Here is a 27,353-nt window from a genome sequence, read left to right as displayed (position 1 = left end):
CCCAGGTTGGGGAGGAGCGGGTTTTTCCCGTCTCCCATGAGGTGATTCACCGAGAGACTTCAGACTTTGCGGACCTCTTACTCTGCCCCTGAGTAGATACCTCGAGTGGGGCCGCCGGACCCCGGGGGGGTGCCTTGGGAGAAGTAAGTGGGGTGCCACGGAGAGCTGGCCACAGGGGGGAGCAGTGAGCAGCTCCCTGAAGCTCCAGGACTTTAGGGTTAGGAGACAAGAGTTGGAGAGTGATCTGGGAAGTGTGGAGGGTGTGGCGGCTGGGGACCTCCCGTGACCTCCCCCAGCCCCGCTCCTGAAGTTCTCTCTTCCTGTCCGGCACTCTGCCTCTGCCAGAAGCCGGAGACGTCCCTCACCACCAAGCCTACTGCCAGCGCCCAGCCCTTTTGCTTTCTCTCTTTTCCTGGGTCTTCAGCCACCCCAGCTCACACCCCTCTGCTTCCCACTTCTCACGCAGGTCCGCCGCATGTGATGGAAGTATCTGCTCTCAGGGAAGGCACAGCCATGGCTTCCCTACCGCCCCGGGAGCCAGAGGAGGAGCTGGTGTCTGCTGGCTCTGAGCCAGGTACCTATGGGTGCAGGGTGGAGCAGCGGGGTGGCTGGGAGGAGGGTAGGTGGGGCGGAAGCTTGAACCCCCATTCTGTCTTGGAGCGGTTGGGCGAACGATGACTCTGTGCAGTGAGGGGGAGGGAGGGAGGAGCGCTGAGGACGGGCAGGATGAGTCTGAAGGGTTCTTAGCTCCCATTGAGACCCTTCAGAACTGTTTGAGAGCATAGCTCTCCAGCAGGCGAGGGCAGACTGGTAACCTTCGAGACGGTGTGGATCAAACTACGTGTTTGACAGAGGAGGAAACTGAGGCCTAGGGGGGAAATGGCATGCACCTATGGATGTGAACCCAGGCCTCCTGACTCCCTGTCTAGACGCCTTTCTTGCCCTGAGCCAAATGAGTGGGCGATGAAGGATTCTATTAAAAGGGCCGTGGCCATGAGTAATTCAAGGTTTCTCTTTTGGTATTGAAATGCCTTATGTAGAAGGTAGGTTTCTGGTCTTTTTTTTTTTTTTTTTCCCCCTCCTGTACCAGGTTTACTTCTGTTTGGCTTAGGTCAATAGTAAGTTTGCATTCCTGATCACACACCAGATGACAGTGGGGAGGTGGCCTGGTTGTGCACGGGGGGCGGGGGCACAGGGTGGCAGAGTATGGATGCTGAGCTGGGACAAGTTTCCTGTGGATGGTAGTACAGCAGAGTATCATGTAGGAGGAAAGGACTACACTGGGGAGATGGTGGGCTGACTGCTTGATATGGGTAGGCAGGTACTCATTTATTAGCTCATTTGCTCATTCATTCATTCATTTGTTAAGAACAGGTACTAGGTGCAAAGTGGGTACAGGGAGAAATAGCTGCCAGCTGGACCCTTAAATAGCTTTAGCTTATAAGGGGGATTGACTAGGTGTTTTGGGAATTTGGAGATGGGAGAAGATGTTTCTGGCATGTGTATGGAAAATCAAGGAAGGCTTCATGGAAGAGGTGACATTTGACCTTGTACCTAGAAGGATGTGAACATTCTGAGTTTGTACAGTGGGATATGAAGTTCTGCTTGCTGTTCTGACATTCCCCCAACCAATCCTTTCCTTTCGGTAGGTGACGCTCGGGCCAAACCCCCTGTCAAGCCCAAACCCCGAGCCCTGCCCGCCAAGCCAGCCCTGCCTGCCAAGCCCAGCCTGCTGGTGCCTGTTGGGCCTCGGCCTCCCCGGGGTCCTCTGGCCGAGCTGCCTTCTGCCCGGAAGATGAACATGCTGGCGGGACCCCAGCCCTATGGTGGCAGCAAGCGTCCCCTTCCGTTTGCACCAAGGCCTATGGCTGAGGCCCCTACTGGAGGAGAAGCCACCCGAGAGACTGTGAAAGAGGAGCCTGGGAAGGAAGAGGTAGCCCCCTTGACACCTCCAGCTCGATGTGCCGCCCCGACGGGTGTGCGGAAGGCGCCCGCCCCCTTCCGTCCAGCCTCGGAGCGCTTTGCAGCCACCACAGTGGAAGAGATCCTGGCCAAGATGGAACAGCCGAGGAAGGAGGTCCCGGCCAGCCCTGACCTCCTCTGGGGCTCCCGCCTCACCTTTAACCATGATGGCAGCTCAAGATATGGCCCCAGGACCTATGGTGTGGCCACAGTTCCCAGGGATGAGCATGGTGGGACCCTCTCCAGGGAATGGGCCCAGGAGGGGCCGGCAAAGTCTCCCACAGAGTGCCATGAAGAGCCCAGCAAGACCCCCGAGGAGAGGTGAGGGGGTGGGAGGCTGTACGTTTGGTTGCAGCCTGGAGGACAAAGTGGGTAGTTGCATCTGGGATTGTGATCTTCGCTTTTAGGTTAGGTCTGAGTCACAGAACATTCCCCCAGCAGACAGTACTACTATGTTCTTTTTACAATGATAGTTCTCTATACGGAGTTGAAGTATGTTTATAGTAGAGTTCAAATGTACGGTATGGAAGTTTATTTTCAGGTTTTATTTTTATACTGAGAGCCAACCTCTGCCTTACTTCATCCATAGGCATGCTGTTTAGTGAAGGGAATATTAGACCCATTTTAGAGATGAGGAAACTGAGGCTCAAAAGTGACTTCCCCTGGTCCCTTAGCAAGTGAGAGACAGAGCTGGGGTTTGAATTCGGGTCTGTTTGATTCCAGTGTGCGCTTTTAACTTTAACTGCTAGCTTGCGCTGTGGGTGCAGCCGTGTGCCAGGTGCTTGTGTGTGTGTGTGTGTGTGTGTGTGTGTGAGTCAGTTTGAGGAGGGCAGAGTCTGGCTGTGAGGAGGAGTCTGATGGGAGAGGAAAGACATGAACACACCTTGACGCCAAGCCAGCTAGTGTCAACGCACAGGAAGTACAGCTATAGGTTGGAGACTGTTGCGTATGGTATACTTGCCTAGAGTTGGTGCCAGTATATGAGAGAAGGCTGACCAGGAGGTGCCCCTGGACACTGGAAGAGGCTGACGGCTGTCAGCTGCATGGAGGCCATCCTCAGGGCAGGGGAGAGCTGCTTGAGGCACTTGGCAGCTGGGCCCCTGGCAGCTCTGCTGGGCCCACAGGCCCCTTCCCACTCCCGCTGCTGTGGAGGGCAGGGCCGCTGTGGTCTGAGCTGAGCTGGAAGGTAAGACCCTTGCCCTACCCTGCGCTGCCCTGCCCTCCAGCCTTTCCTGTCTCTCACCTTAAAGTGCCTGGAAGGCAGGGCCTCCCCGTCAACTCTTTTGTCCCAGGCCTGGGCTCCCAGGAGGTCACACCCTGTCCTGGCTGGGTCCCGCCCTTATCTTCCCCTCCTTTGCACCAAGCCAGGCTTAAAAGGAGCAACTTCAACCTTGGAAAATCACTCTTCCTTCTTCCCCCTTTCCCTCCCCCTGCAATTCCTCAAGAAGTATTGGCAGGGCGGCAGCAGCGCCAGCTGCATTCTCCCTGGTGGTAGGAGAACATTAACCCCTTCAGGGAAGGGGGGCGGGTATCTTTTTGGGAGCCGCGGAGGGGTCTGGGCAAGCTGCATCTTCTTCCCAAAGGAGTTGGGGGAACTTAACCCTTGGCGGGCGGGTGGGGAGCAGGCACTGTCCCTGGGGCACTTTGTGGAAACTGCATAGTGTCTCTGTCCCCCAGTAGGAAATGCTTGGGGAGGTGGGGGGCAGTTAACACTGGATGCTGTTGCAGTCACTTCGGCAGACCCGTGATCAGCTCTCCCTTATCTACCCTGCCACAGGCTTTGCCATTCTAGGCCTCCATTTCCCCTCTTTCTCCCTCACAGGAACCCCCTTTCGGACCTGGCCTTCAACGGGGACCTGGCTCGGCCGGCCAGCTCTGAGCCACCTGCTGACGTGAGTTTCCCTCGTTACAAATCGGAACCGTGGTATTTTAGAGCTGGAAGGGTCATCTAAGATCATCTCTTTCACCTCCTTGTAGTTTAGATGGGGAAGCGGAGGCCGGTGGAGGAGGTGACTGGCCCAAGGGCTGACCCTGGGACTCAGCTTTCCCAACGTACAGGCCACCCTGGCTAAGTGTGGCTCAGGCCCTGAGGCTCTTACAGTGTCCAGAACAACTGTCCTTGATTATCTGCTGTGTGCTGGGCACATCCCAGGAATGTTGACTAACTTAATCCTTGTGATATCTCTAGCTAGCAGGCCCCTTTGGTCCCATATGAGAGGTGAGGACACCGGGGCTCGGAAGGTTAAGTAACTTACCCAGGAGCTGAGGCAGGATCTGAAGGGTCTGAGTCCACGGCTCTCCCTGGCTGGATTGCCTTCTCAGGGTTCAGAAGAGAGGAAGAGTCCTTTCTTGGGGGTTTCCTGTTAACATCCCCTCTCCCGACAGTGTGCTCAGAGGGCAGATGGCCCGAAGTTCTGAGTAAGTGATGTAAAGGGTGGTCCTTCTTACTCACAGAGCCCTTGCTAGCCAGAGGCTGTCCTATCTGCCCCATGAGGGAGACCTGACTCCATTCATTTGTCTGTCCAAAAGTATTTATTGAGCAACTACTGTGACCTGGGTACTGGGGAAAGAGCAGAGAACAAAACAAAGACCGCCCCTGCTCTCAGGGAGCTCACCTTCCAATGCGGGGCGGCAGAGGCCAACACAGACATCCCTGCGAACCAGCAGATGTGTAGTGTGTCAGACAGGTGCTGGGGACACCTGGGAGGGTTCTGGGGTTGAGGGTAACAGGGGAAGGCCTTGCTACGAAGAGGGGGATGGGGTGAGCTATGTGGATGTGGGGGAATAGCATTTTTGGCCGAGGAAACTGCAAGTATGAAGGACTTGGTACCTTCCTGGCAAGGAAGCCTGGATGTCTGGATCGCAGTGAGAGAGGAGGAGTTGGGCGATAGGGAGGACCCAGAGGTGATAGCCTTACAGGCCCCTAGGAGGACCTTTGCTTGCGTGGGGGTATTATGCCACTGAGGGGCTGGAGGAGAGGAGTGACCTCTGCTTTTTTAGTTGTAAAGAGTCGCCCCGCCCTCTCGGTTGCAGGGAGCCCGGGGCAGCAGCAGGGACTAGTTAGGGGGCCGTTGGGATAACCCAGGTGAGAAATGATGGCGTCATGGACTCTGGAGGTGTAGCCCGTGGTGGAGATGGCGAGCAGTGGTGGCCGCCGTCTAGGATCTGAAGGTGGCGTGGACGGGATTTGCAGACAGATCGATGGGAGGAGAGAGCAGAGTCAAGGATGACCCCAGGGCTTCTGATGTGAGCGATCAGGTTATACCCCTTAGGGAAAAGGGGGACCTCTTAGGGTGAAGCAGGATCGGGGGAGATCAGAGGAGCTTGCTTCTGCATTTGTTGAGCTGGAGATGCCTTGTAGACACGCAGGTGGAAACGTCGAGGGGCCAGTGGGATGTTTGAGTCTGGAGCTGCAGGGCCTTGTCAGTGTAGAGATGGCAGTAAAGACAGCTGAGATCACCAAGGGAGTGCGTGAGGTGGGGGAGGGAAGAGGACGAGGCCTAGCAGAGGAGCTCGGGAGAGGCGGGAAGGAGCAGTCAGCGTGGAGTGCTCTGGAAGCCAACTGAAGCTAGTAGCTTCCAGGACTGGGGGCGGAGGAGGGGGGGGACAGGAGGAGGGCGGATTAGTGGTCAGACGCTACCCGCGGGGCAAGGAAGATGAGCTCTGAGAAATGGGAGTTAGCTGCAGGGCGTCATGGGTGACCTTGGCCGGAGCGGTGGGATGGCGGGCCAGGAGAGAAGCCCATGTGGAGGGGGTTCAGCAGAGGATGGGCGCGAGGAGCCGCGGTGATAGATACTGAATGTGGAGCCCTGTGTTTAAGAAAAAGGGGTGGTAGCCAGAGAGAGGGGAGGAGTCAACAGCATTGTGTGTTTTCTTTTTTTTAAGCCAGAAGAAACGAGAGCAGTTTGTGTGCTGATGGAAATGATCCAGTAGGGTAGGAAAAATCAGTGGTGCAGGACCGAGAGAGGAGGAGCTGGCCTTAGGCCCGAGCAAGGACAGTTCACGACCACTGCGGGGAGCAGGGTGCTTGGGCTCCCGTGCAGGCGGCGGGGCTGTGGGTGCTGGTGTGCGCGTCCTCCGCCCGTGGCCTCTGCATTCTCAGGGAAGGGGGGGCAAGGCCATCAGCTGAGAGAGCCCGGGAGGAGCTGTGGAGTTTTGAGGAGACCAGATGGGAGAGCGTTGCCTGGGAGGTGTGTGTGTGAGCCACAGGGGGCCCAGCCTTCCCGGCTGCCCGGGTGAGCCTTGAGGTGTGGAGAGCTGTGTATTTAAACAGGTGAAGCAGTAGGGTGCGGGAGCTGTGTAGGAAAGGGACGTCAGTGGTGATAAAGAGAGAAGGCAGGGAGTCGGACGGAGTCGGACGGCGAGAAGGAAGGAGGTTTAGTGGCTGTGCTTCTCAGAGAGGCTGAGGGATAAGTGGGGTGGGGGATGGGGGGTGGCGGATGGGGGGAATGGTTGAGCGGGACACCTGAACATGAGGTTCTGGAGGAGCAGCCGTTATGGGTAAGGACAGGGTCTAGGGTAGGATCCTGGGGACAGGTGGGTCACAAAGTAATCGGGGAAGAGGAGGGCAAGGACCCGAGCCAGGATGCTGGACGGGTTGACCGTGCGACTGTTGGAGTCGCTATGCGTTGTAACAGGGGTGGCGCTGGGGAGGGTGGCAGGGGTCCAGGAGCTCTGCTTTTGAGGGAAGGAGGGGTCTGTGGGGGGGGCTCTAACAGGAGGGGTTCTGGATGGTGTAGCTTAAGAGCATGAGCTTGGAATTAACCAGAGATGTGTAGAGGGGACAGAGGGTGGAGGGAACGGAAGCTGACCTTGAGAAGGAAGCAGGACGCCTCCCCCTGCGCAGGGCCAGAAGGTGATGGTGTGACAGAAACAGCCCGATTGGCGAGAGGGCAGCAGGGGAATCGCAATCTCTGCGGGTGCGCAGAGGTCAGGTAGAGCAAGACTCGCTGTGCCGTCTGGGGACAGGCTGAGTGGAGGGGTAAGGGAGTGCCAGGTGTTCTGTGGCCCCAGTGTCCCACAGCATCCATTCTTTCTCTGAGTCCTATCCTGAAAGGTCATGTGCACAAATCTTACTTAATCCTCACCGAACTGTGAGACGGACATTGTTGCCACCAGCCCCGGGGTACAGGCGGGGAAGCTGAGGCTCAGGGTGACTCCTGTGCAGGAGGGCATACAGCTTACAAGGGCCGGGGCAGGGGCAGCTCTGGGCCAGGTGCTTTCCCGACCCCTGGGCCTTTCACCTGAACGCTGAGGCCGGCCTGCCTGCACGGAGCAGGGTGGAGGGCTCCACGCCACCCCGGGAGGCAGGAGCTAGCTGTTCCTGGGAGCTGGTCTGGAGCTGCGTGGGGCCTGGAGTCCTGCTCTGAGGCCGAACCTCCCCCACCCCCAGACGGCCGGAGTCCCAGTTTTCCTCTTCCCTTTGTAAAGCCAGTGTTCTTGACCCATGAACCGTGGACCCTTTAGAAGATCCTTAGGTGAGCTTGGGGGTGGGTGGGGGTGTAGAGGGAAGGGTTTGAAGCACCTGAAGTGGTGTGAGTGATACTGTGTGAATAAAGCAACGTGCATTCTGTGGGGAGAGGGCCAAAAGGAGGGGTCTGCGGACCCTGAGAAGTTTGTAAGACTCTCGAAGTCATCTGGGAGCCTCTTGAGGCCATCCTGGGTGGCTGCCCCTCTGCGCCCAGGTTTCCTCTGTGGAGTGTGAGGCAGCCGCTGGCCTGAGGTCTCCGTGGGGTTGCCAGGGGGCCCCCCACCCAGCTGATGGTGAGTGGTGGCTCTTGACCTTTCTCTTGCAGGTTTCCAAGCCCCGGCTCCCCTCCAGTCCAGGCTCCACCTTGGAGAACGGAGGCTCCGCCAGCCCAGGCCTCCCCGTTGAAGCCTCGGGCTCAGCCCCTGAGTCTCCCCGTCTTTCCTCACCCGATGAGAGCTCTCCCCGCCACTCACAGCTTCCAGAAGCCCAGAGCCCTGCAGCTTCCGGCGCTTCTCCCCGCCTCCCCAAGACTCCGGCATTCCCAGCTGTGGCCCCTCCTGATGAGGGCTCCTGCCACCCCCCTAGTTCGGGGCTCCCCTCTCTGGGAGCCCCGGAGGCCCCCAGACCCAGCAGCCCTCCCCTCCAGGAGCCCTCGGGGCGCCGCAGCCCGGAGCAGCCCCCGGCCACCTTGCCTCAGCCCCTGACAGAGGGGGGTGAGTTGCTAGACCTCCCTTGGACGTTGCCATCTGGGGAGGTGGCGGCCACAGGAGGCGAGGACCTCTGTCCCGTCAGCCTGGCTCAGCGCCGATTTTCTGAAGGTGTGCTCCAGCTGCCCGGCCAAGACCAGGAGAAGCTGGGGGGCTCGCTGGCTGCCCTGCCCCAAACCCAGGGGAGCCAGTTGGCCCTGGATCATCCCTTTGGGAGTGAGACACAGTCCAGCTGGAGCTTGTCACAGTCCTTTGAATGGACCTTCCCCGCGCGGCCTTCAGGTCTAGGGGTGTGGCGGCTAGACTCCCCGCCCCCCTCCCCCATCACTGAAGCCACTGAGGCCTCGGAGGCTGCAGAAGCTGGAGACTGGGCTGCATCCAGCAGGGAGGAAGGAGTGTCGCAGCAGGCACGAGGGGCCCCGCCAGCTCCAGAGGGCCCAGGAAGGCCTGGTTCCTGGGTGCAGGCGGATGATCCGGGCACCTCCCCAACCCAAAAGGGCGATGGGGAGAGCCATCCTCAGCCCCCAGCTGTCCCCCTCGAGCCCCTGCCAGCAGCAGGGGACCCGCCTGGACCAGTCTTGCTGCAGGCAGAGGAGAGGTACGAGGACCGGGAGCCCCTGCCTGGACAGGGATCCCTCCTTCCTCTGCCTACCAGGGAGGCCGCCCTGCCCATCCTGGAGCCAGTCCTGGGGCAGCAGCAGCCAGCACCCCCTGACCAGCCCTGTGTCCTCTTTGCCGCCATCCGCGACCCCGGGCAGGCACTGCCTGCCAAGGAGGAGGCCGTGACCCTGGCCCAGGCTGAGACCACCCAACCCAGGACAGAGGTTCAAGACCCGTGTAGGGCGTCCCCTGAGCCTGCAGGCCCTGAGAGCAGCTCCCACTGGCTGGATGACCTCCTGGCTTCACCACCACCCAGTGCTGGAGGTGCAGGGCGGGGAGCTGGATCTGAGCTGAAGGACACACAGACCCCAAGTGCCTGCTCTGAGGTGAGGACAGGGCACGGGGCGGGGCTTGGGATGGAAGCCAGGGCTTCGGAGGGCTTTGTTCTTTCAACGTGGATTTTATGTGATCAGAGCTTGGGATCCAGCCATGATCAAGGGCACCTAGGACGTGCCCCTCAGAGCTGTACCGTCTGGCAGAGCAGAGGGTGTGGGACGGTGCTTAGGGTTTAGCGTGAGTTCTCATCAGACTCCAGCATCCACCGGCTGACTGGTCTTGGGAACATACCCTAACCTCTAAGCTTCAGAGTCCTTTCACAATGATAACGTTTGCCTCTTAGGCTTGCATTGTGGGTAAGATAGGCGTGGAAAGCTCTGGGTGCGATGCTTGGCAAACACTGAGTGTTCAGTACATTCTTACGGGTGACATTATGAAGGGCACCAGCGTAGCCAGTTAGAGCTGTGGGCTCTGGACCCAGACTGCCTGGGTTCGTGTCTTGGCCCTGCTCTTTGCCCACGTGTGACCTTGAGCAAGGGACTTTTCTGCCTGTGCCTTGGTTTCTGCATCTGTGAAATGGGGAGAACAGTGATGAGCTCTACCTTGTAGTGTGACGGTTACAGTACCTGTAAAGCACTAAGAATAGCGCCCGGCTCGTCGCGCGTGCTTGGCGAGTGTTACCTTTTATGAACATTATTATTATTAAGCTCAGACTTGCCTCTGTAGACAGGCAGCTGAGGCCCAGAGGAGGCAGAGCCTTGTACAAAGGTTACCCAGCAAGTTGGTGGCTGGGCCAGGGCCAGAGCGCTAGTTCCAGGGCCAGTGCCCTTTCTCCTAGCAGGCTGCCCCAGAATCTCAGGGCTGGGGTCCAGGTGGCTTTTGAAATGTATTTTTCAAGCCCAGCCTGGGCTGGTAGGGGTGGGGCTGGAAGGAGGGAGGAGCCTGGGGGCCTCTGGGGGCAGAGGGGGGGGGAGGAGGAGGAGCAGGAAGGAGTTAAGACCAGGCTGGCTCCTGAAGTAGGTGTGTCTGTCCCAGGATGTGAGTGACTCAACTGGCTTCTGGGCGGGGCTGCCCCCGAGCTGCAGCTGCTCTGGAGGGAGCGAGGCCAGGGCCAGCCAGAGCCAGAGCCAGAGCCAGAGCCAGAGCCGGAGCCATCGGACAGGTCCGGGCGAGGGGAGCGGCCCAGCCCTGTCCTGGCACCCGCCGCGCCCAGCAGCCCGGACACGGGCAGGGGGCAGGAGGCAGGGGCCATGGCCCGACCTGGGGACGGGGAGCCCAGCCTGTCTGTCTTGGAGAGGCTGCTGGCCAACGCAGCGCTGCGGGATGAGGCTGGCTGGCTCCGCAGCCCTGAGCCCAGGGCTCCCCCACCCGCAGGAGTGAGTCAGGGAGTGCGGGGTGGGGTGCCGGAGCCCAGGCTGGGTCTTTTCCCCTGTGCAGGAGGAGGCTGTCCCTTCTGTCTCCCAGGCGGGCAGGCGGGCGAGGAGTGAGAGGTCTTCCCGGGGAGGCCTAGGCGGGAGGGTGCTTTCCTTAGGGAGGAAGGGTCTGGGAACTCACGGGGGCTGGAAGGGTGTTGGGTGGCGTTGGGATTTTGCCTTGGAAAGGAGATCGTGGAGGGGCTCAGAGTTCTTGACCTCTCCTTGCTGAAAGTAGAGCCCCGTACCCACGTGAAGCCCGTTCTGCCAGGCAGCCTCTCTCCTGGCGGTTTGCCACGTGTTGCCCAGGGGCCGCAGACGTGACCATGGGATCATCGGCTGAGTGTCCACGGTGCGCCAGCCACTGTGCTGAGTACTTGGCCTAAATGATTTTGTTTAATCCTCTTGTGCCACCCCACGCAGTAGGAATTACCCCATTTAAGGGCGAGGACCCTGAGGCCCAGAGTGGTTAAGTGGTTTGTCCAAGGTCACACAGCTGGGATCCAAACCCAGGCTTTCTGTAGCCAAAGTGGGGCTCTTGGGCCCCAGCCAGTGCTGACTCTCTCGTTCGGGACTGATTCTCACCTCGATTGACTCTTAAGCATAGTTTCTTTGTTTCTCTCTTCTCTCCTGATTCCCAGGGACTCCTTGGCTGGGCCCAGAAGGATCTGCAGAGTGAATTTGGGATTGTAGCAGACACACATCCCAGCAGTTTTAGTCCTTCCAGCTGGTCCCGAGACACTTCTCAGGACTATGGCCTTGGGAGCGCGAGCCCTAGAGGGGACCCGGGCCTTGGAGAGGACCGCTGGACCAACGCGTGTGGGCACGCAGTGGGGGAGGGGAGCTCCAGGGAGTGGGCCAGCAGGTGTGGCATCGGCCAGGAGGGGACGGAGGTCGGCGGCCAGGAGGGGAGCGGAGCGCCGGCCCCCGCGGCGCTCGCGGCCCAGGACCGGGTGATCGGAAGGCCAGCCCAGCTCGGCGCTCCGCAGAGCCAAGAGGTGGATGCTGAGGACTTGGAGTTCAGAGAGAGGGATCCCCAGGGCACTTACTCCAGCCAGGACGTAGAAACCCGGGACCAGGAATTTGGGAAGAGAGATTCTCTGGGTACTTACAGCAGCCAGGACGCAGACGGGCAGGACCAGGAGTTCGGGAAGAGCGCCTGGATGAGAGACTCCAGCCGCGGTGGCAGCTCCACGGCCCTCGGCTCCCAGGACAGAGGCTTCGGAATGAGAGCCCTGAGCGCCGGGTTCAGCCCCGAGGAGGCCCAGCAACAGGACGACGAGTTTGAGAAGAAGATTCTCAGTGGCAGAGGGAGCCTGGGCGAGGCCGCCAGGGACGTCAGCCGGCCGGAAGAGACTGAGTCTGGGGGCTTGTTCGGCCCCAGCGGCCCCCAGTCCCGGGATGGGGCCCTGGGACAGAGAGAGCAGCGCAGCTGGCAAGGCAGGGGTGCCAGCCAGGAGGTTGGAGGGCTGCAGGGAAGACAGCAGGCAGGGGGCCCGAGCCCCAGTGACGCCGACCGGGAAGACGGGGAGGTGGGGCAGCGAGGCTGGGCCGGTGACTTGGGCCTCGGCGCCGGCCCCCAGCCGGAGGCGGCCTCCCGCCCAGGACGGCGGGGCTGGAGCGGCGACTTCTGCGTGGAGGCTGCCGAGAGGAGCCGTCAGTTTGGCGTCATTGGCTACGACAGAGCGAGAGGCGCTGGCCTGAGCCCTTCTGGCAAGATCGGGGGCGGCCGCTTTGTGCCCCCCGGGGAGACCTCGGCCGGGACCCGCGGACTGGAGGGACCGGCTGGGCCTTAGGAACTTGGAAGTGCCCGGTGGTGCGCGTTCTGGGGGCTCGAGTGAGGCCGGGGAGGGTGCCATGGGCCAGCTGGGCTGGGCAGACGACCTGGGCTTGAGAGACGTGGAGCTGGCCGGCCGTCCGGAGACTGGAGGGTCCGTGGAGCCCGGGGGGATCGGAGTCGGGGAGAAGGACTGGACTTCTGAGGTCGGGTTGAGGGGCGGCGATTTGGTGGCAGCGGGGTTGGTAGGGGACCACAGCCGGGCCAGAGAGAGCGGCGTGGGGCAGAGCGACTGGTCGGGCGTGGAGGCAGGAGAGTTCCTTAAATCGAGGGAGCGCGGAGTGGGCCAGGCAGACTGGACACCCGGCCCAGGGCTGAGAAACAGGGAGCCCGGGGCGCGCCAAGTGGCCTGGGGCGACAGTCTGGGCCTGAGGAGTTTGGAGATGCCCTGCGACCTGCAGTCTGAGAGTTCCCGGGGGCCGCGGGGATGTGGGGTGGGGCAGATGGACTGGAGCCAGGACCCGGGTCTCCGGAACGTGGAGCTCTTGGGGGCCCTGAGTGAAGCCAGGGAGCGTGGGGTAGGGGAGGTCAGCCGGTACCCTGAACCAGACCTGAGGAACCACGGCGTCTTGTCCTCTGGCCTGGAGGCCGGAGACCCCTCGGAGGCCAGGGAGCTGGGAGTTGGCAAGACAAGTGGGCCAGAGACCCAGGGCGGAGACGATCCCCTGCCTTCCGTGGCCATCTGCCCCGAGGACCCTGGATCAGAGACAGGGGAATCCCCCGGCTTTGGAGCCAGGTAAGGGAGCGCCGTCCCAGGGTGGGGAGGGAAGGTGGGATGGCTGTCCGAAAAGTGCACCCTTTCTAAGGGCGATAGAAACTGCCTTCCCCCAAGAACTTCTAGTGTTTGGAGAATTGAGATGGTTTGGACTGTGAGTGTTCACTTTATGTTTTAGACTGAACTCTGACACACATACAGGTGAGTTCCTTTTTTGAACGATGAGTGTGATGGTTGAGGTGTGACTTCTGCAACCCATGCTTTAGGCTTCTTTGGTGATTGTGAGGGTGCTGGAGGGTATGTCCTGTCGTTGGCTGGCTTCTGGTGGCCGTTCCCCGGGCCTCTCGGTCCTGAAGCCGCAGGTGCTGCAGGACCAGGGAACACGGATGCTTTCATAGGCTTGGGGAGGAGGACCCCGCATCGTCTTGGCCTGAGCCCTCCAGGTCAGGGTGGAGCGGATGGTGGCACTCCTTGCTTCTTGCAGCGGGTGGGATCCCTGTGCTTCTTGCCTGCCTTGTCTTAAGGCCCAGAAGAGCATCAGTTTAAGAACCTGAAAAGCGGGAATGCCCTGGCGGTCCAGTGGTTAGGACTCTTTCACTGCAGGGGGCCCGGGTTCAATCCCTGGTCGGGGAACTAAGATCCTACAAGCCTAGTGGCACGGCCATCAAATAAATAAATAAATGAAATTAAAAAAAAAAAAAAAAACACAACAGCAGAGAATAAACCCTGGTTTAAAAACAAACAAACAAACAAAAACAACCTGCAGGACATTGGGACCTGGCTCCTGGCCCCATGAGCTTGGCCTCCATGCACAGTTTCGGAAAAAGAACTTTGAAAAAAAAAAAGTTTTCCGAGCCAACCACAGTCTGTCCCTGAGATTCTTCTGTTCTAAAACCAACTGAGGTGATGTTGCACCTGGTAAGGGTGCTAAAAAGGCATTGCTTCTATTTCCCTAACATTTCCATCCACTGAGGTTGGGTTTAATTCTCTTGACTGAGTAGCAGGTTTGGACCTTTTCCAACCCTGGAGCTTCTCACCTGGCGCGAAGGGAAGAAGGGATGGGGTGTTGGATGGGGTCTGTGTTAGAAGTGGGAGGGGCGCTGATGGTAGTGGGCCGGGCAGGAGGGACCAGGAAGTGTCTAGAGGGAATCGGTGGGGTGTTGGAGGGGTCAGGAGAGGCATTTGGGAGGAGGAACCTGGAGGTTCCTGAGGAGGAGGGAGAGGGGAAGGTGGACAGAGCCTGGGGCCGGGAGGATGGCCCGGGGAGTAGTCTGGGGGCTCAGGCTGCTGAGGAGGAGACGGAGGAGCGTGGGCAGAGGTGCAGCCTGCGGGAAGGGCTTGAGTGCCCGGGACTGGGAGTCCACAGGCTCCCGGGATCGAGCACAGGTTGCTGGACCTCTCTGGGCTGTAACATTCCTGGAGGCAGGAGAGGGTAGGCTCCCCGTGGTTGCCCCGGATTCCTCTTCCCGGGACTCCCAGAACTCGTCAGAGCTCCGCAGTGCCCCGTGCTCAGCTGCACGCTGCATCTCACTGATCTTCTCACCCACCCTGTGAAGCGGGAGAGGGATTCGGGTTGGCAGGTTGGGGAGTGGTGTGACCCGCTTCAGGTCACCGAGTCGGCAGTGGCTCTCTCTGACTTCTGTGTCTTTACTGCGCTCAAGGCTCTAAGGCTGCCACGAGGTGGGACCCGCAGCCCTCCACCTTTCCCCGAAGTTTGGGGGGGGGGCCTTGGGAGGGGGAAAGCGAGAACATCTCCCCTTGTTTGGGATGGAGGGAGAGGCTGGCTGGGGGGGCTGGGTTGGGGAAGGGGAAGGGTGTCGGCGGAGAAGCCGGGAGTCCTCAGCGCTCAGCTCTCTGAGCTCCGGTCTCCATCACACCTTGAAAACGCTTGGGTTTCTCCGGCCACGTTGTGTGTTTGGAAAACGCCACTGTACTGGGTGGGCGTACAGGAGACTTAGGGAGTACGGATATTAGCACTGGAAGCACAGGAGTAAGGAAACGTGTATATCTTTCTGTAATGGGATGTTTTTCAAGCTTCTCTGACTAATATCCAAGGGGCTGGTGTTCTGAGCATGTGACTCAGGGAAATTCTACCCTCTGGAAAGTTGCTCTTTAGAGGAAATTTTGGAGGTTCTCCTGGTAACGAGAAGTCCTTGAGGACCAGCTCAGAGCCGGCTGGCTTTGGGCCTGTGTGACAGGTTTGGGTCCTGATTCCGCCACCACCCCTTCTGACCTTGGGCAAGTCCCGTCTCTGCTCAGGCCTCCTGTGTCTTGACTGTAATTGGGAGTAATCGACACCCACAGCACTTATCTTCATTCACACCTACCCTGCGAAGCGGGAAAGGGATTCTATCATCTCTATCATCTCGGGTTGGCAGGTCGGGGAGTGGTGTGACCCGCTTCAGGTCACCGAGTCGGCAGTGGCTCTCTCCGGAGCTGGGCTAGGAGTTCCTACACAGGAAGTGATAGAAACCTGCCTGGCACGTGGTGTGGTCGTCACTGGCCGAATGCTCACCACCCGTGATTTGTGTCTGTTTTGCAGGTGTGGGTGGGCTTGAGGAACTGTCCCGAAAGTGAGGCCTTGCAGGACTTGTGGGTCATCGTCCTGCGTGGGACAAAGGTCCCCCTGCTGGTGGCCATTGGCTGTACCACTGGCGTTGGGGAGAGCTCAGGCCCCTCCCCTCTGTGTCTAGGTCACCTTGTCCTGGTGGGAGTGGCGCTCCTGGGTCTCCCGAGAGCTGTTGTACCGCCCTCTCCTCTCTCTGGCCTCCTGGCCACCTCCTGCCCCTGCCCCCAGGCCGCAGCGAGGCAGAAGCCTCCCAGCCATCGGGGCGGGAGAGGACCCCCAGAGATACTGAGGCCAGCTCCTTCATTCCGTGGCTGGGGCAGCAGGCCCAGAGAGGCAGTGTCTTTCTCAAGGCCCCACAGCTTGCGAATGTGGGCTCCTTCACGTCCCCTTGGGCCCCAGCCCTGTAGCCGTCTCTCTGGGTGCTCTTCCTGTCTCTCGGGGGTCAAGGTCAGCTGCTGCCCCTGTAGACACATCATTCCAGCTTCAGTCCTCACCTCTCTCATTTTCGGTCTTGGAGCCTTGAACACAAGGAGGCTGATTTTTTTGTGTGGGGTGGGCGTGGACGGAGTCCCGGCCCTCAGGAGACTCTAGGTCCAGGTGGGCGAGGGGTAGAGAGGGTGCGGGGCGAGTCCTCAGGCCGGGAACCTGTGCTGAGCACGAGGACGACGATCCTGAAGATTCATCCGGGGCCTAACTGTGTGCTTGGTGTGTGTTTCTGCCAACAGACCCGGCAAAGTGTAGGTACTTATATCATCCCCATTTTACAGATGAAGAAACCGAGGCTCAGAGTGGATAAGTAACTCTGCCAAGGCCACAGGCAAGGGGTGCAGTCCACGTGTGTGCTGGAGTGGGCCGTGCTCAGACGGGTTCCTGACCTGCTTCCCTGCCAGGGAGCGGCTCAGGTTATAGGTGTTGTAGGTGCCCCCGGAGCAAGGAGAAGGACAGCTTCTCCCGGGACGGGGAGCAGGCTGAGTGGGGTTTAGACAAGTCAGCAGGGGCGAACGCTTCCCTCCCCCACCCCACGGTCACCCCCGGAGCCCACCGAGCTCCTCCACTGCCCTCTGCCCACGTGGCTGTGGGCCAGGTCTCGCTCTGGAGGTGGATCCTTCCATCCCCCCGTCCGCTGTTTCCCCGTCCCCTTAGCTCTCGGGGCCTGCCCTCAGCCTCCTCCCTGCCTCACCCCAGGAGAGGCGCTGGGCGGGGCCTCCTCGGGCCGGGCGGGCTGCTGCCGCTGCCCCCTCCCTCCCTGGCCTCCCTGATTTTAAGCAGCGGGGTAAGCTGGCTTTGGCCCCCCTCCAGGGCTGCTCCTGATTCGGCTGCCTTGCTGCACTTGTGCTGCTACCTCCGCCTCCTCCCTCCCTCCCTCCTGAGACTGCTTTAATTTCCATCTGTCAGCAGCTTGTCGAAGGACAGACTGACACATGCTGTCTCCCGCCCTGTCCCCTTCTGGCCTGGTACTGACTCACCTGCCCCACGCTCTTCCCCTGCAATCTGGGACCCGGTGGCCTGGCTTCCGGGTACTGTCCTGCCCACCTTTCCCATGGCTGTGTGCACGGTGTGTGTGTGTGTTGTGTCGGGTGTGGCTCTGCTGTGCTTGTGGCGTGGTGGCTACGACGTGTGTGTGTGTGTGTGTGTGTGTGTGTGTGTCGGGTGTGGCTCTGCTGTGCTTGTGGCGTGATGGCTACGACGTGTGTGTGTCAGGTGTGGCTCTGCTGTGCTTGTGGCGTGGTGGCTACAACGTGTGTGTGTGTGTGTGTGTGTGTCGGGTGTGGCTCTGCTGTGCTTGTGGCGTGGTGGCTACGACGTGTGTGTGTCGGGTGTGGCTCTGCTGTGCTTGTGGCGTGATGGCTACGACGTGTGTGTGTCAGGTGTGGCTCTGCTGTGCTTGTGGCGTGGTGGCTACAACGTGTGTGTGTGTGTGTGTGTGTCGGGTGTGGCTCTGCTGTGCTTGTGGCGTGGTGGCTACGACGTGTGTGTGTGTGTGTGTGTGTGTGTGTCGGGTGTGGCTCTGCTGTGCTTGTGGCGTGGTGGCTACAACGTGTGTGTGTGTGTGTGTGTGTGTGTGTGTGTAAGCAGTGACCGATGATTAGTGCACGCTCCCCTGTAGGACGTGTGCCGTGAGAGCGTGCAGGTGTATCTGTGTGTTTCAGGGGGGCAGCTGGGCCACACAGGCTCCTCGTGCGGGGAACGTGAGCTAGTGAGAGTGTGGTGTGCTGTGCCTGGTGTGTTCTTGTCATGCTTTGAGGTTAGCGGCAGGCAGAAGACGCAGATGCCGTGTCGGGGGGCCAGGCGACCCAGCCTCTCATTCGCTGGGCAAGTGTTTGCTCAGTCCCGCTCCTGACCAGGCCCGGGGCCGAGGGCTGAGAGCACAAAGGTGGCAGGTAGATGGTCAGTGGGCACAGAGCCACGGCCTCTGAGGCAGGGGCTGGGGCAGGTAGAACCCAGGGCTTGCAGGGCTGGGGAGAGCGCTGGCTGGCGAGGGGAGCCGCCGGCTTCAGAAGAGGAATTGAACTGCGGGGAGAGAAAGCAGAGAGGTAGCGGGGGGAGCCTTCCAGGCGGGAACAGCTTGTCCAGATACACAGTCACACAGTCGATACACAGCCATCTGGGAGGGCCGGGTGTTCAGTGAGACCGGGCCACGGGGAGGGGTGACCCGGAGGGTCGGGGCCAAAGAGGCAGGATGTGCAGATGGACCGGTGCCTGGCTTATCCCAAGGAGAGTGACCACCCAAGCTGGTGCCCGTGGGAGGGATGCACGGACAGCATCAACGACAGCGACGGTCGTGGAGATAGGAACTCATTTATACGGCACCTACCGCGTGCTCTGCCCTGGGCTGGGGGCTTCAGAGTCTCACTCCGGTCCCCCAGGGACTCTGTAGGTAGGAGACCCCGAGGCTTTTACAGGTGAAGGCACTCATCCAAAGTCTCCGTAAGTGGCGGACCTGGGATTTGAACCCGCCGGGCTGGCCCAGGTCCTGCCCTCTGTGCTGTGTTGTTTGAGGCCTCTGTCGGGAGAAGCATGGACGAGAGGGAGAGGTTGGGGAAAGCGCCCTTTGGGGCGGGAGACGTGGTCCCACGTGACCTTGGCCTCTGGTCCTTTGCAGCCCTGGCGGATGCCTGGCCCGCTCCCCGCCCTCCGGCTCCCAGGGCCCCCCGGAGGAGATGCTGGCCGCCAGCTGCTCCACGGCAGCGGCCCGGAGGGAGCCGGCAGCCTCGGGCCTCAGGGAGCTGTCAGAGGAGGAAGGGGCCCCAGCAGGCGCCGACCGAGGGGAGCCCCTGGAGCCTGGCCGGGACCGTCTGCCCTCCTGGAGGCCCCAGCCTGATGGTGAAGCCAGCCAGGCAGAAGAGGTGGACGGCCCCTGGGGCCCTGCGGGGCCCGGGCAGAGCGAGGAGGGCCGGACGCCGACCCCCCCGTGGCCCCCGCAGGGCCCTCCCGCCAGCGCCACCGGTCAGGATTTCTCCTTCATCGAGGTCAGTGGAGGGGAGCCCAGGGCAGTGGCTGGGATGTCGTCGGGGGCGTGGGGGGGGGTGCTCGTCCCTTGGGCCCCCCTCGTCCGTGTGGGCCCTGGGCAGTCTCAGTCCGGGACGCAGAAAGCAGGAAGCCCCGGCCCGAGGCCGTCAGGGGCTCCCCCGGGATGGGGCAGGACCACGAAGACGATGGCAGTGGTGTCGCCCTTGTCCCGAGCAGGACACCGAGATCCTTGACAGTGCCATGTATCGGAGCCGTGCCAAGCTGGGGCGCAAGCGTGGCCACCGGGCCCCGGCCATCCGGCCCGGGGGGACGCTGGGCCTGTCCAAGGCTGCAGAGTCGGACGCGAGGCTGTTCCAGGACTCGACAGGTGGGGCCGGGGTGTCGCGTGGGGACATCCGTGTCCGTGTCTGAGGGTGGTGCAAGGGCGGGGAGGTCCGGGGTTGCCGCCCGTGCTGAGCCCTTCTCTGGGCCCTTGCAGAGCCGCGGGCTTCGCGGGTACCGTCTTCAGACGAGGAGGTGGTGGAGGAGCCTCAGAACCGCCGGACACGGGTGACCAAGGGGCTGAAAGTCAACCTCTTTCCTGGCCTGAGCCCATCAGCCCTGAAGGTAGTAGCATCTGATAGCGGGGCCATCTGACCACCTTGCATCCAGCTGCCTTCTCCCCGCCCGCTCCTTCGCTGCCCCCTCCCTCCTGGTCTCCCCTCACTCTTGTCTCGCTGTGCAGGGGCGCTAAGCGGGACGGAAGGAAGAACAGGCGTGTTTGTGTCCCACGGCTTCCTAGGGTAGCGGGGGACGTGAGCCATGTGCCATCATTAGCCCTGGTGAAGGGAGACGGTTAACTGTCACTGGGGGGGTAGAGGTAGGAGGCGGGCCTGCTCAGAGAGAGGGAGAGACAGTGGGTGCGGGATGGGAGGGTGGGTTGGGGAAGGCCTCATGTGACGATTGTAGCTTCGAGGTGCGCAGAGGAGGTGTCTGTGCGGGGTGTGAGGCGGGGAGACATTCGAGACAGAGGCACAGGGGCGGGAAGTCACCGCTGGCCTTGTCCAGCCCAGTTAGGCTGGATTCATTTCAGCAGTGTCTCTGAGGGCCTGCTGTGAGCCAGGAGTGGCTCAGCTCTCGGGGGAAGCTCATCTCTAGGCGCCTTCGCATCCCCTGGGGTGAAGGGTAAAGGGGGTCTGAGCCTGTCTCTGGGGACGGCGTACTCTGGCGAGAAGGCCTCGCCTTCTGTGGATGCCCTTCCTTGCCCCTCTGACATCTGTCTGCACCTGGCTTGTCTCTCAGGCCAAGCTGCGCTCCCGGAACCGCTCGGCTGATGAGGGGGAACCGACAGAGAGCAGGTCCAGTCAGAAGGAGCCCGTGATCCATCGCTCCAAGTCCTGCAAGGTCCCGGGGCTGGGGAAGCCCCTCGCGTTACCTCCCAAGCCAGAGAAATCCTCGGGGTAGGTGACCCCAGCTCCGGCATTCACTGGCCTCAGTGCGTTGGCCTTCCAAGGAAGACCTTGCCTTACAAGAGAGCAGAGCTGAGGCCTTGAGGTGGCTGGCGTGAGCCCAGACTGCTCTGTTCCGGTGGTCAGTGGTCGGTGCCCGAGTGCTGGTCTCTGACCAAGCCCCCGCCACTCCCTTCTGACCTTCGCCCTCTGCCTTCAAGGTCAGAAGGATCATCGCCCAACTGGCTGCAAGCCCTGAAGTTGAAGAAGAAGAAGGTCTGAGAAGTCACTGAGGTGAGGGCAGGAGCTGGGCTTGGGCCTGTCTGGGGTTGGGAGCGGGTTCAGGGCTGAGGAGGGCCCGCCCTGGAGGACTCGGGAGGCCCCAGACCCTCTTCTAGACCTGAGCTGTCCGTCCCTCTTTCTCTGCGAGCCTGGAAGCAGGCAGCTGAGGCCAAGTTCCAGAGACCTGGCGGGTCCCTTGGCTTGGGGACGTCCATCCCCACCTTCCTTCTGGGGCTCAAGGAGGGTCCGTGCCCTGTAGGTGGCCTGAGCGTGGCCCGCCCGCCCTTCCAACCTGGGACCCAGGGGTGCATTCACTAGGCTCCAGGTGCCCAGCAGGGCCTCCATCGTGCCGGGCTCCGCTGGGGGAGCCAGGCTCTGGTGTGGGGAGGCTGGTGCATGGTGGAGGGGGTGGGGGGAGGGGGGGAGAGACGCTGAAGCGCCTCCTCTACTCCCACGTCTCTGCCTGACCTCTTTCGTCCTGTTGCAGGTCCTTCCCATCTGGCAGTCTCAGGCAGTGCCCGTCCCTGTGGGGTCCCCAGCAAGGAGACTGCTGAGCCCCCCACGTCCAGGCTGCAGCCTCTGCGCCCTCCACCTCCGGGGGCCGTCTGGGGAGGCACAGTTATGCACTTTGTATCACCGTCCCAAGTCCCCTGACACCTCCCTCCCAACTGTTAGCGGTCGAAGGTTTAGGTCCCTCCCTCCTAAGCTGTCTTCCCGCCTCCCTCTCTGCTTCCTCCTCCAGCCTCCCCTGGGTTTTCTTTTGATACCAGTTTATAGCATTTTTTATAAAAGCCTTTGATTTTTGTAACGGGCGGAGCCCAGCCCCACCCCTGGTCTCCCTCCGCCCCGCCAGGTGCCCCACAGAAACTGATACCATTTTGCCACTTGAAACAATAAAGTTTTTTGGGAATTGGTGCTGCCCAGTTTGTGGTGTGTGGTCATGGGGCCGCATCCCCTGTCCGAGGCTGTACCTGGGGAAATGCTGGTTCTAGCCCTGGCCGACCAGGAGCTCGCTCTGACCTGGAACCCGTCACTTCCCTGGCACTCGCCGGGCACCCACCGAGGAGGGTGCATTGGTTACAGTAGGCTGATTGCTGATTCGCACCACCCCCAGATCTCCGTAGCTTAACACACGAAGGTTTATTTTCCATTCATGGCCCCGTCTGGGGCGGATTAGTGGCGGGGACACTCTGCACCTGCCAGTCATTCAGAACCCAGGCTCCTTCCCTGTTGTGGCTCAGCCATCTGCAGGGGCCCTGGAGTCTCTGCAGCATCCAGAGGAGAGAGGGCAGGATCCTATGGGAGACCCGTAGTCCGCTGGCCGAAATTCAACTCATGCCCCCTGCTAACTGCAAGGGAATCCGAGAAATGTAGTTTAGATGTGTGGCCGGAGAGAGAGAGAGAGAGAGGACCAGATATTGGTAAAAATTCACCATTTCTTACAGCAGGGTGGGGGGGCGTTGTGTTGGTTTCTGTGATCCCTAAGGGTTCTTTGAACCCATGCGGTCTAGAATGTCCCCCGAGCTCTGGCCTTTCTCACCTAAACCCCTGACCACTGGCATCCTACTGTCCTCCAGCCTAGTCCTCTGTCATCCTGGGTTCCCCAGACTTGCCAGCCTCTTTCAGGGCTGGCATCATCTTTCCCTGAGGTTTGGGAAAAGGCGTCTCCTGTGGACTCACCTTAATGAGGCCAAACAGAGTCACTTAAATTGTAGCTATAGCTGAATTTAGAAATCATCCTGTTCACCAGAGCTTCTTAGCCTTTTGGTTTTTTTTTTTTTTTTTTTTTTTTTTTAGGGAGTATGGGGGCTATTGACCTAACTTGAGAATTTGACCAAAGCTGTGGACTCTTTAGAAAAATGCACAAATGAGGCTGGAATTCCCATCATTGACTAGAGCAGCGCTTGTTAGCCTTCACCCTGCATCACCATCTCCTGGGGGTGTTTATTAAAAATGCACATTCCTGGGCCCATCCCGGGATTCCAATCTAGACGGGGTGCCTAGGAATCTGCATTTTGGGAGGCCCCCTGAAGTGGAGGGGAAAGACACGGGCCCTCAAGTGGGTGCCTGGCTGTGCCCCTGGCTGGGTCTGTGCCACACAGCCCCTGCGCCGGCCCTCCTGGGAGCCAGCGGAGCCGAGCTGGCGTAAGCTTCGTCCGGTTCCTTCTCTCCCACCGCACCTCCTCCTACCCATAGGAGTAGCATTGGCAGGAGCCCAAGCCAAACACTTAAGACTCATTAGTGAGGAAAATGGAGCCCGGGCACTGCTGGGAGGGGGCAGAGATGGGGCCCTGCTTCCAGAGAAGGCCAGAGCCAGGTCTGGTGGGTGGGGATAGCACACTCTCCCTCTGTCTGAGGACCGGTTTGGGGGCCTTTCTGGCAGTCAGGGAGAGAAGAGGGCAACATACATGAGCTTTGAACTGCCCGTAAAGTGACAACAACTGGAAAGTATGATCTTCTTAGCATGTAGCCATTTCTCAGACTGTGCCTGGGGTTCCCAGGAGTGACCTCAGAAGGGGCAGGTCTTGGTCTTTGGAACGTGGCTTTGGATTTTGGAAATGGCTGAAAGTCACCCGGATGTCTGTATTGGGGAATTCTTTGGGCAGTCAAGCGGGCTGATCAATTTTGGTCAAAGGTGGTTCTGAAGGCGATTTCTGAAGAGTTGAATGAGCTGTAGAATAAGTGTACAGCCCTTGAGGGCACCACGTTAAAGGCAACAAGTCCATGTGTTTATAAACGAATCAACCCCTTTCCTACATGTCAGAAAGCTGAACTGTCCCTTCCCGGGATTTTTGTTGATAACTTTCAAAGAGGATCTGGTCCCAGTCCCGTTATAATTAGAAACGTCTCGACACGGTCTCTCCCTGATTCCTTGCTTCCGAGGCCCTCACCCAGAGCCTGTCCACGTGTGAATTTGATACCAGATAACGGAGGAGGCTTTTGGGAACTGAACAGGAATGGAGTCCGCGGCGCAGTCCCACATTCCCTACAATCCAAGGCTGGAATTGGTGTTTGGGCTGGGGTTAGGCCTGAGCACAAGCTGGCCATTGCCCACGGAAGCCTTTTGCTCTTTGGGTGGTAGTGGTGGGTGTTGTGGGAAGTCTTCTACCCACCGTTGCTGCCATTGTTCTTCCTCCAGCATCCTGTACCCCAAATGTGGTCCAGCCATCTGCCATGGGCACAGCACATCCCCAAGAGGGCTAGACAGGCGGTTCTGGTGGAGGGGGTGAGCAGGTCAGAGTTTATCTGCGGCTTCTGACCCTCAGGGACGCTCTGGGAGCCTCAGCTTTCAAAGAGGTGTTAAATAGAGGATCTCCTCTACAGAACTGTTTGAGGTCTAAATGGTGGCAAATGAACATACCTGGCACAGAGCAAGTGGTCCTGGCTAGTTTTGTCTTCTTTCCTTTGTTTATTTATATGGTGGGAACAGAGGACCTTTTTTGGACCCCTCGACTCCTAGGCTCAGAGGAGGCTGACACTTGGCCTGGAAGCTGGTGGACAGGATTTTCTTGGCAATGATTTGCCTCTGGGGTCTCTCTGAGCCTGAAGTGTAGGTTCACCTGGGACGAGCCTTTGGCCACTGAGCAGCTGCCCTGACTCCCCGCCCCTCGCCTGCCAGAGAGAGCCCATCCCAGACAGGAAACATGCTGACAGGTTTCAGAGGCACACTGCTCTACCCTGGGGACAGTGCCAGGCCCTCGTGGCTGGAGCCTCCTGGGTGCAGGACGATCAAGTAGGTTTTAATCGATGCCCAAGCAGCAGCTCTAATTGTACTTTCATTTATATAGCACTCTGTCTCCAAAGGGCCGAACACCCATTCATTCATTTTTTTATTTTAATTAATTAATTAATTTATTTATTTATTTATTTTTGGTGATACACGGGCCTCTCACTGCTGCGGCCTCTCCCGTTGCGGAGCACAGGCTCTGGACGCGCATGCGCAGCGGCCATGGCTCACGGGCCCAGCCGGTCCGCGGCACGTGGGATCTTCCCGGACCGGAGCACGAACCCGTGTCCCCTGCATCGGCGGGCGGATTCTCAACCACTGCGCCACCAGGGAAGCCCCATTCATTTTTTTTAAAGACAAAACTTGTTGAATTTTTTTCTGATGACAAAAGCAAAACATATTCATTGTAGACCATTTAGAAAATACAGAGAAGTACAATTAAGAGAAGAAATTGCCTGTAACTTCACCACCCAGATATACTATTTTTTAAAAGTTTACTTTCTATTTTAGAATAGATTTAGATTAACAGAAAAAATGCAAAAATAGTACAGAGAGTTCCCCTCAACCCACACCCAGTTTTCCTTAGTGTTAATATCTTACATTGGTATGGTACTTTGGTTACAACAAATGAAGGGGTATTGATACATTTTTATTAAAGCCCAGACTTTATTCACGTTCCTTAGTTTTTACCTAATACCCCTTTTCTATTCCAGGATCCCACATTACATTTAGTTGTCATGTTTCTTTAGGCTCCGTTTGGCTGTGACAGTTTCTGAGACTTTCCTTATTTTGAGGACCCTGACAGTTTTCAGGAGTACTTGTAGAATGTCCTTTAATATGAGTTTGTCGGATGTTTTTCTCCTGATTAGACGGTGGTTATACGTTTTTGGGAGGTGGAAGTAAAGCATCATTCTCATGATACCATATCAATGGTACATGATATCCAAATGAATTATTGCTCTTAATTTTAACCTTGGTCAGCTGGCCAAGGCAGTGTTTGTCAGATTTCTCCACTGTGAAGTTACTCTTTCCCCACTTTCCATACTGTACTCTTTGGAAGGAAGTACTAACTGGCGTTTTTATGTATTTGTTTCCAATCTCAAACTTTTCCCCCTCACTTCCTAAAATGAAAGCAAAATTCCAGTGGGCACTTGTTAATTCCTGACCTGTTGGTCTTAACCAGGAGCTGGGATCTGGGTTCTAGCCTAGACAGTTTTTATTTTCTTATTTTCTGGAGATCTTAGCATGTAAGCACATATTACCATTTAAAATGAGTCTGTGTTTTGGTTTCATCAATTAAAACGTAGTTTTCGAGCATTTACGACGTGCCAGGTGCTGTGCTAAGTGTCTTCCATGCCTTCTTAGTCCACGTACCACCTGGTGGTAGAGATACTTTTGTTCTCTTCATGTTGTGGGTGAGAAAACTGTGATTCGTGGGAGTGAAGTAAGTCGCGCAGAGTCACACAGCGGGCAAGTGACAGAGTTGGAATTCAAACCGTGGCCTGTGACTCCAGAGCTCAGTCCTAAACCATGCTTAACTGGATTGGTAAAGAGCAATCGTAGGGAAGGGAGGTCAGAGTACAGGCTCAGGGGTTTGGATCATAGTTCTTCCATTTACTAGCTGTGTGGCCTTGGGTAAGTCACTTCATGTCTCTAAGCCTCAGTTTTCTTAACTGTTCATTGGGAGAGTAACATTATCTTCCTCAGAGGATTAAATTACTTAAACAGTGCTTGGCTCAGGATAGGAAATCAACAAGGGTTATTATTGTTATTACTATGCTGTTTTCTCATTTTCACATCCATCCATCCATCCAACTATCCATCCTTCATTCATCCATCCATCCATGAAAAGCATTGCTTGCTCTGGGCCTTGGTTTCCCCATCTACAGCGGGCGTTAAACAAGAGTGGGAGTTTTTAACCTTTTTTGTGCCACTAGACACTTTAGGTGGTCTGCTAAAGTTAAAGACATAGGATGACAAAGGAAACTAATTATATCAACAAACAGTTATCAAAATATTGAAAAACGAATTTGTGCCATAGTAATACATACATTTATTTATTAATGCATTAAACAAGATCCAGTGGTAGGTCCTGTCACTACTACAATTTTGAGGTAATCATATGAATAATGTTTTGAGAATTCTGACATGACTGTGATGAGCTATGAAGATTCTTGTCCTTATTCTTAGTGACAAAGTCTTAGGTCCTCCTAATTCTGCTGGGGCTTGATGCCTGTGTTCATAATAGAAAGAAACAATTTCCGTTAGCATTGCTGAACACTTAGCGAACATTTATTCCCTCATTCCAAGTTCACAGATGGCTGAATTCTTAACAGGGACCCCAGGTTAAGAAGGGAGCCGGTGGATGCCCGGGGTCCCTTCCAGCTCTTACAATGTGCTATTCGGGTCTGATCCCGAGGGGTTCCGGGGGTGGAGAGAGAGGAGCCCTGTGTTCCGAGGATATCGACCACAGGACAGACATACCTTGGGGCCTTTCAAGCCTCAACCTGCCTTTCCCGGATTGCTCTGTTCTGGATGTTTCAGAGAAACCGGCTGGCAGCTCCCCGTGGAGACTTTGCCCTCACTGACGAATGGCTGCTGCTGCACATCTATTGACCGGGCCCTTTGTTTTCGAGAAGCAACCTGCCTTTCTCTTGTTAACCCCTGCCGGCCTGGCCCCAAACAGGATGCTTTGTGTGCTCCGGGCTCAGCACCAGGGCAAGACAGACATCAGGAGAAGGTTAACATCTGGGATGAAGGGGACCCACCAAAGGCCAGGAGCTATGCTGGGCCCTCTCATCTAAGTGTTTGGCTCATTTAATCTGCTGGCAGCACAGG

General features: G+C 58.3%; 1 protein-coding gene across 1 annotated transcript; it reads left to right on the top strand.

The window, feature by feature from the left end:
* The first annotated feature begins 62 nt into the window (after positions 1 to 62).
* TNKS1BP1 (tankyrase 1 binding protein 1) lies at positions 63 to 21,698 on the top strand. Its single transcript, XM_067037243.1, is given in 13 exon segments — positions 63 to 143; positions 467 to 574; positions 1,650 to 2,283; positions 3,785 to 3,854; positions 7,758 to 9,125; positions 11,129 to 12,253; positions 12,255 to 13,060; positions 18,712 to 19,078; positions 19,296 to 19,446; positions 19,558 to 19,685; positions 20,361 to 20,518; positions 20,728 to 20,800; positions 21,276 to 21,698. Coding segments are annotated over 11 exon segments (4,962 nt in total). The 5' UTR covers positions 63 to 143; positions 467 to 480; the 3' UTR covers positions 20,789 to 20,800; positions 21,276 to 21,698.
* The last annotated feature ends 5,655 nt before the right edge of the window (positions 21,699 to 27,353 follow it).

Source organism: Kogia breviceps, chromosome 7, assembly GCF_026419965.1.
Source record: "Kogia breviceps isolate mKogBre1 chromosome 7, mKogBre1 haplotype 1, whole genome shotgun sequence".
Taxonomy (NCBI): Eukaryota; Metazoa; Chordata; class Mammalia; order Artiodactyla; family Physeteridae; genus Kogia; species Kogia breviceps.
Note: the sequence above shows the minus strand (reverse complement) of the source record. Positions and strands in the feature narration are given on the sequence as shown.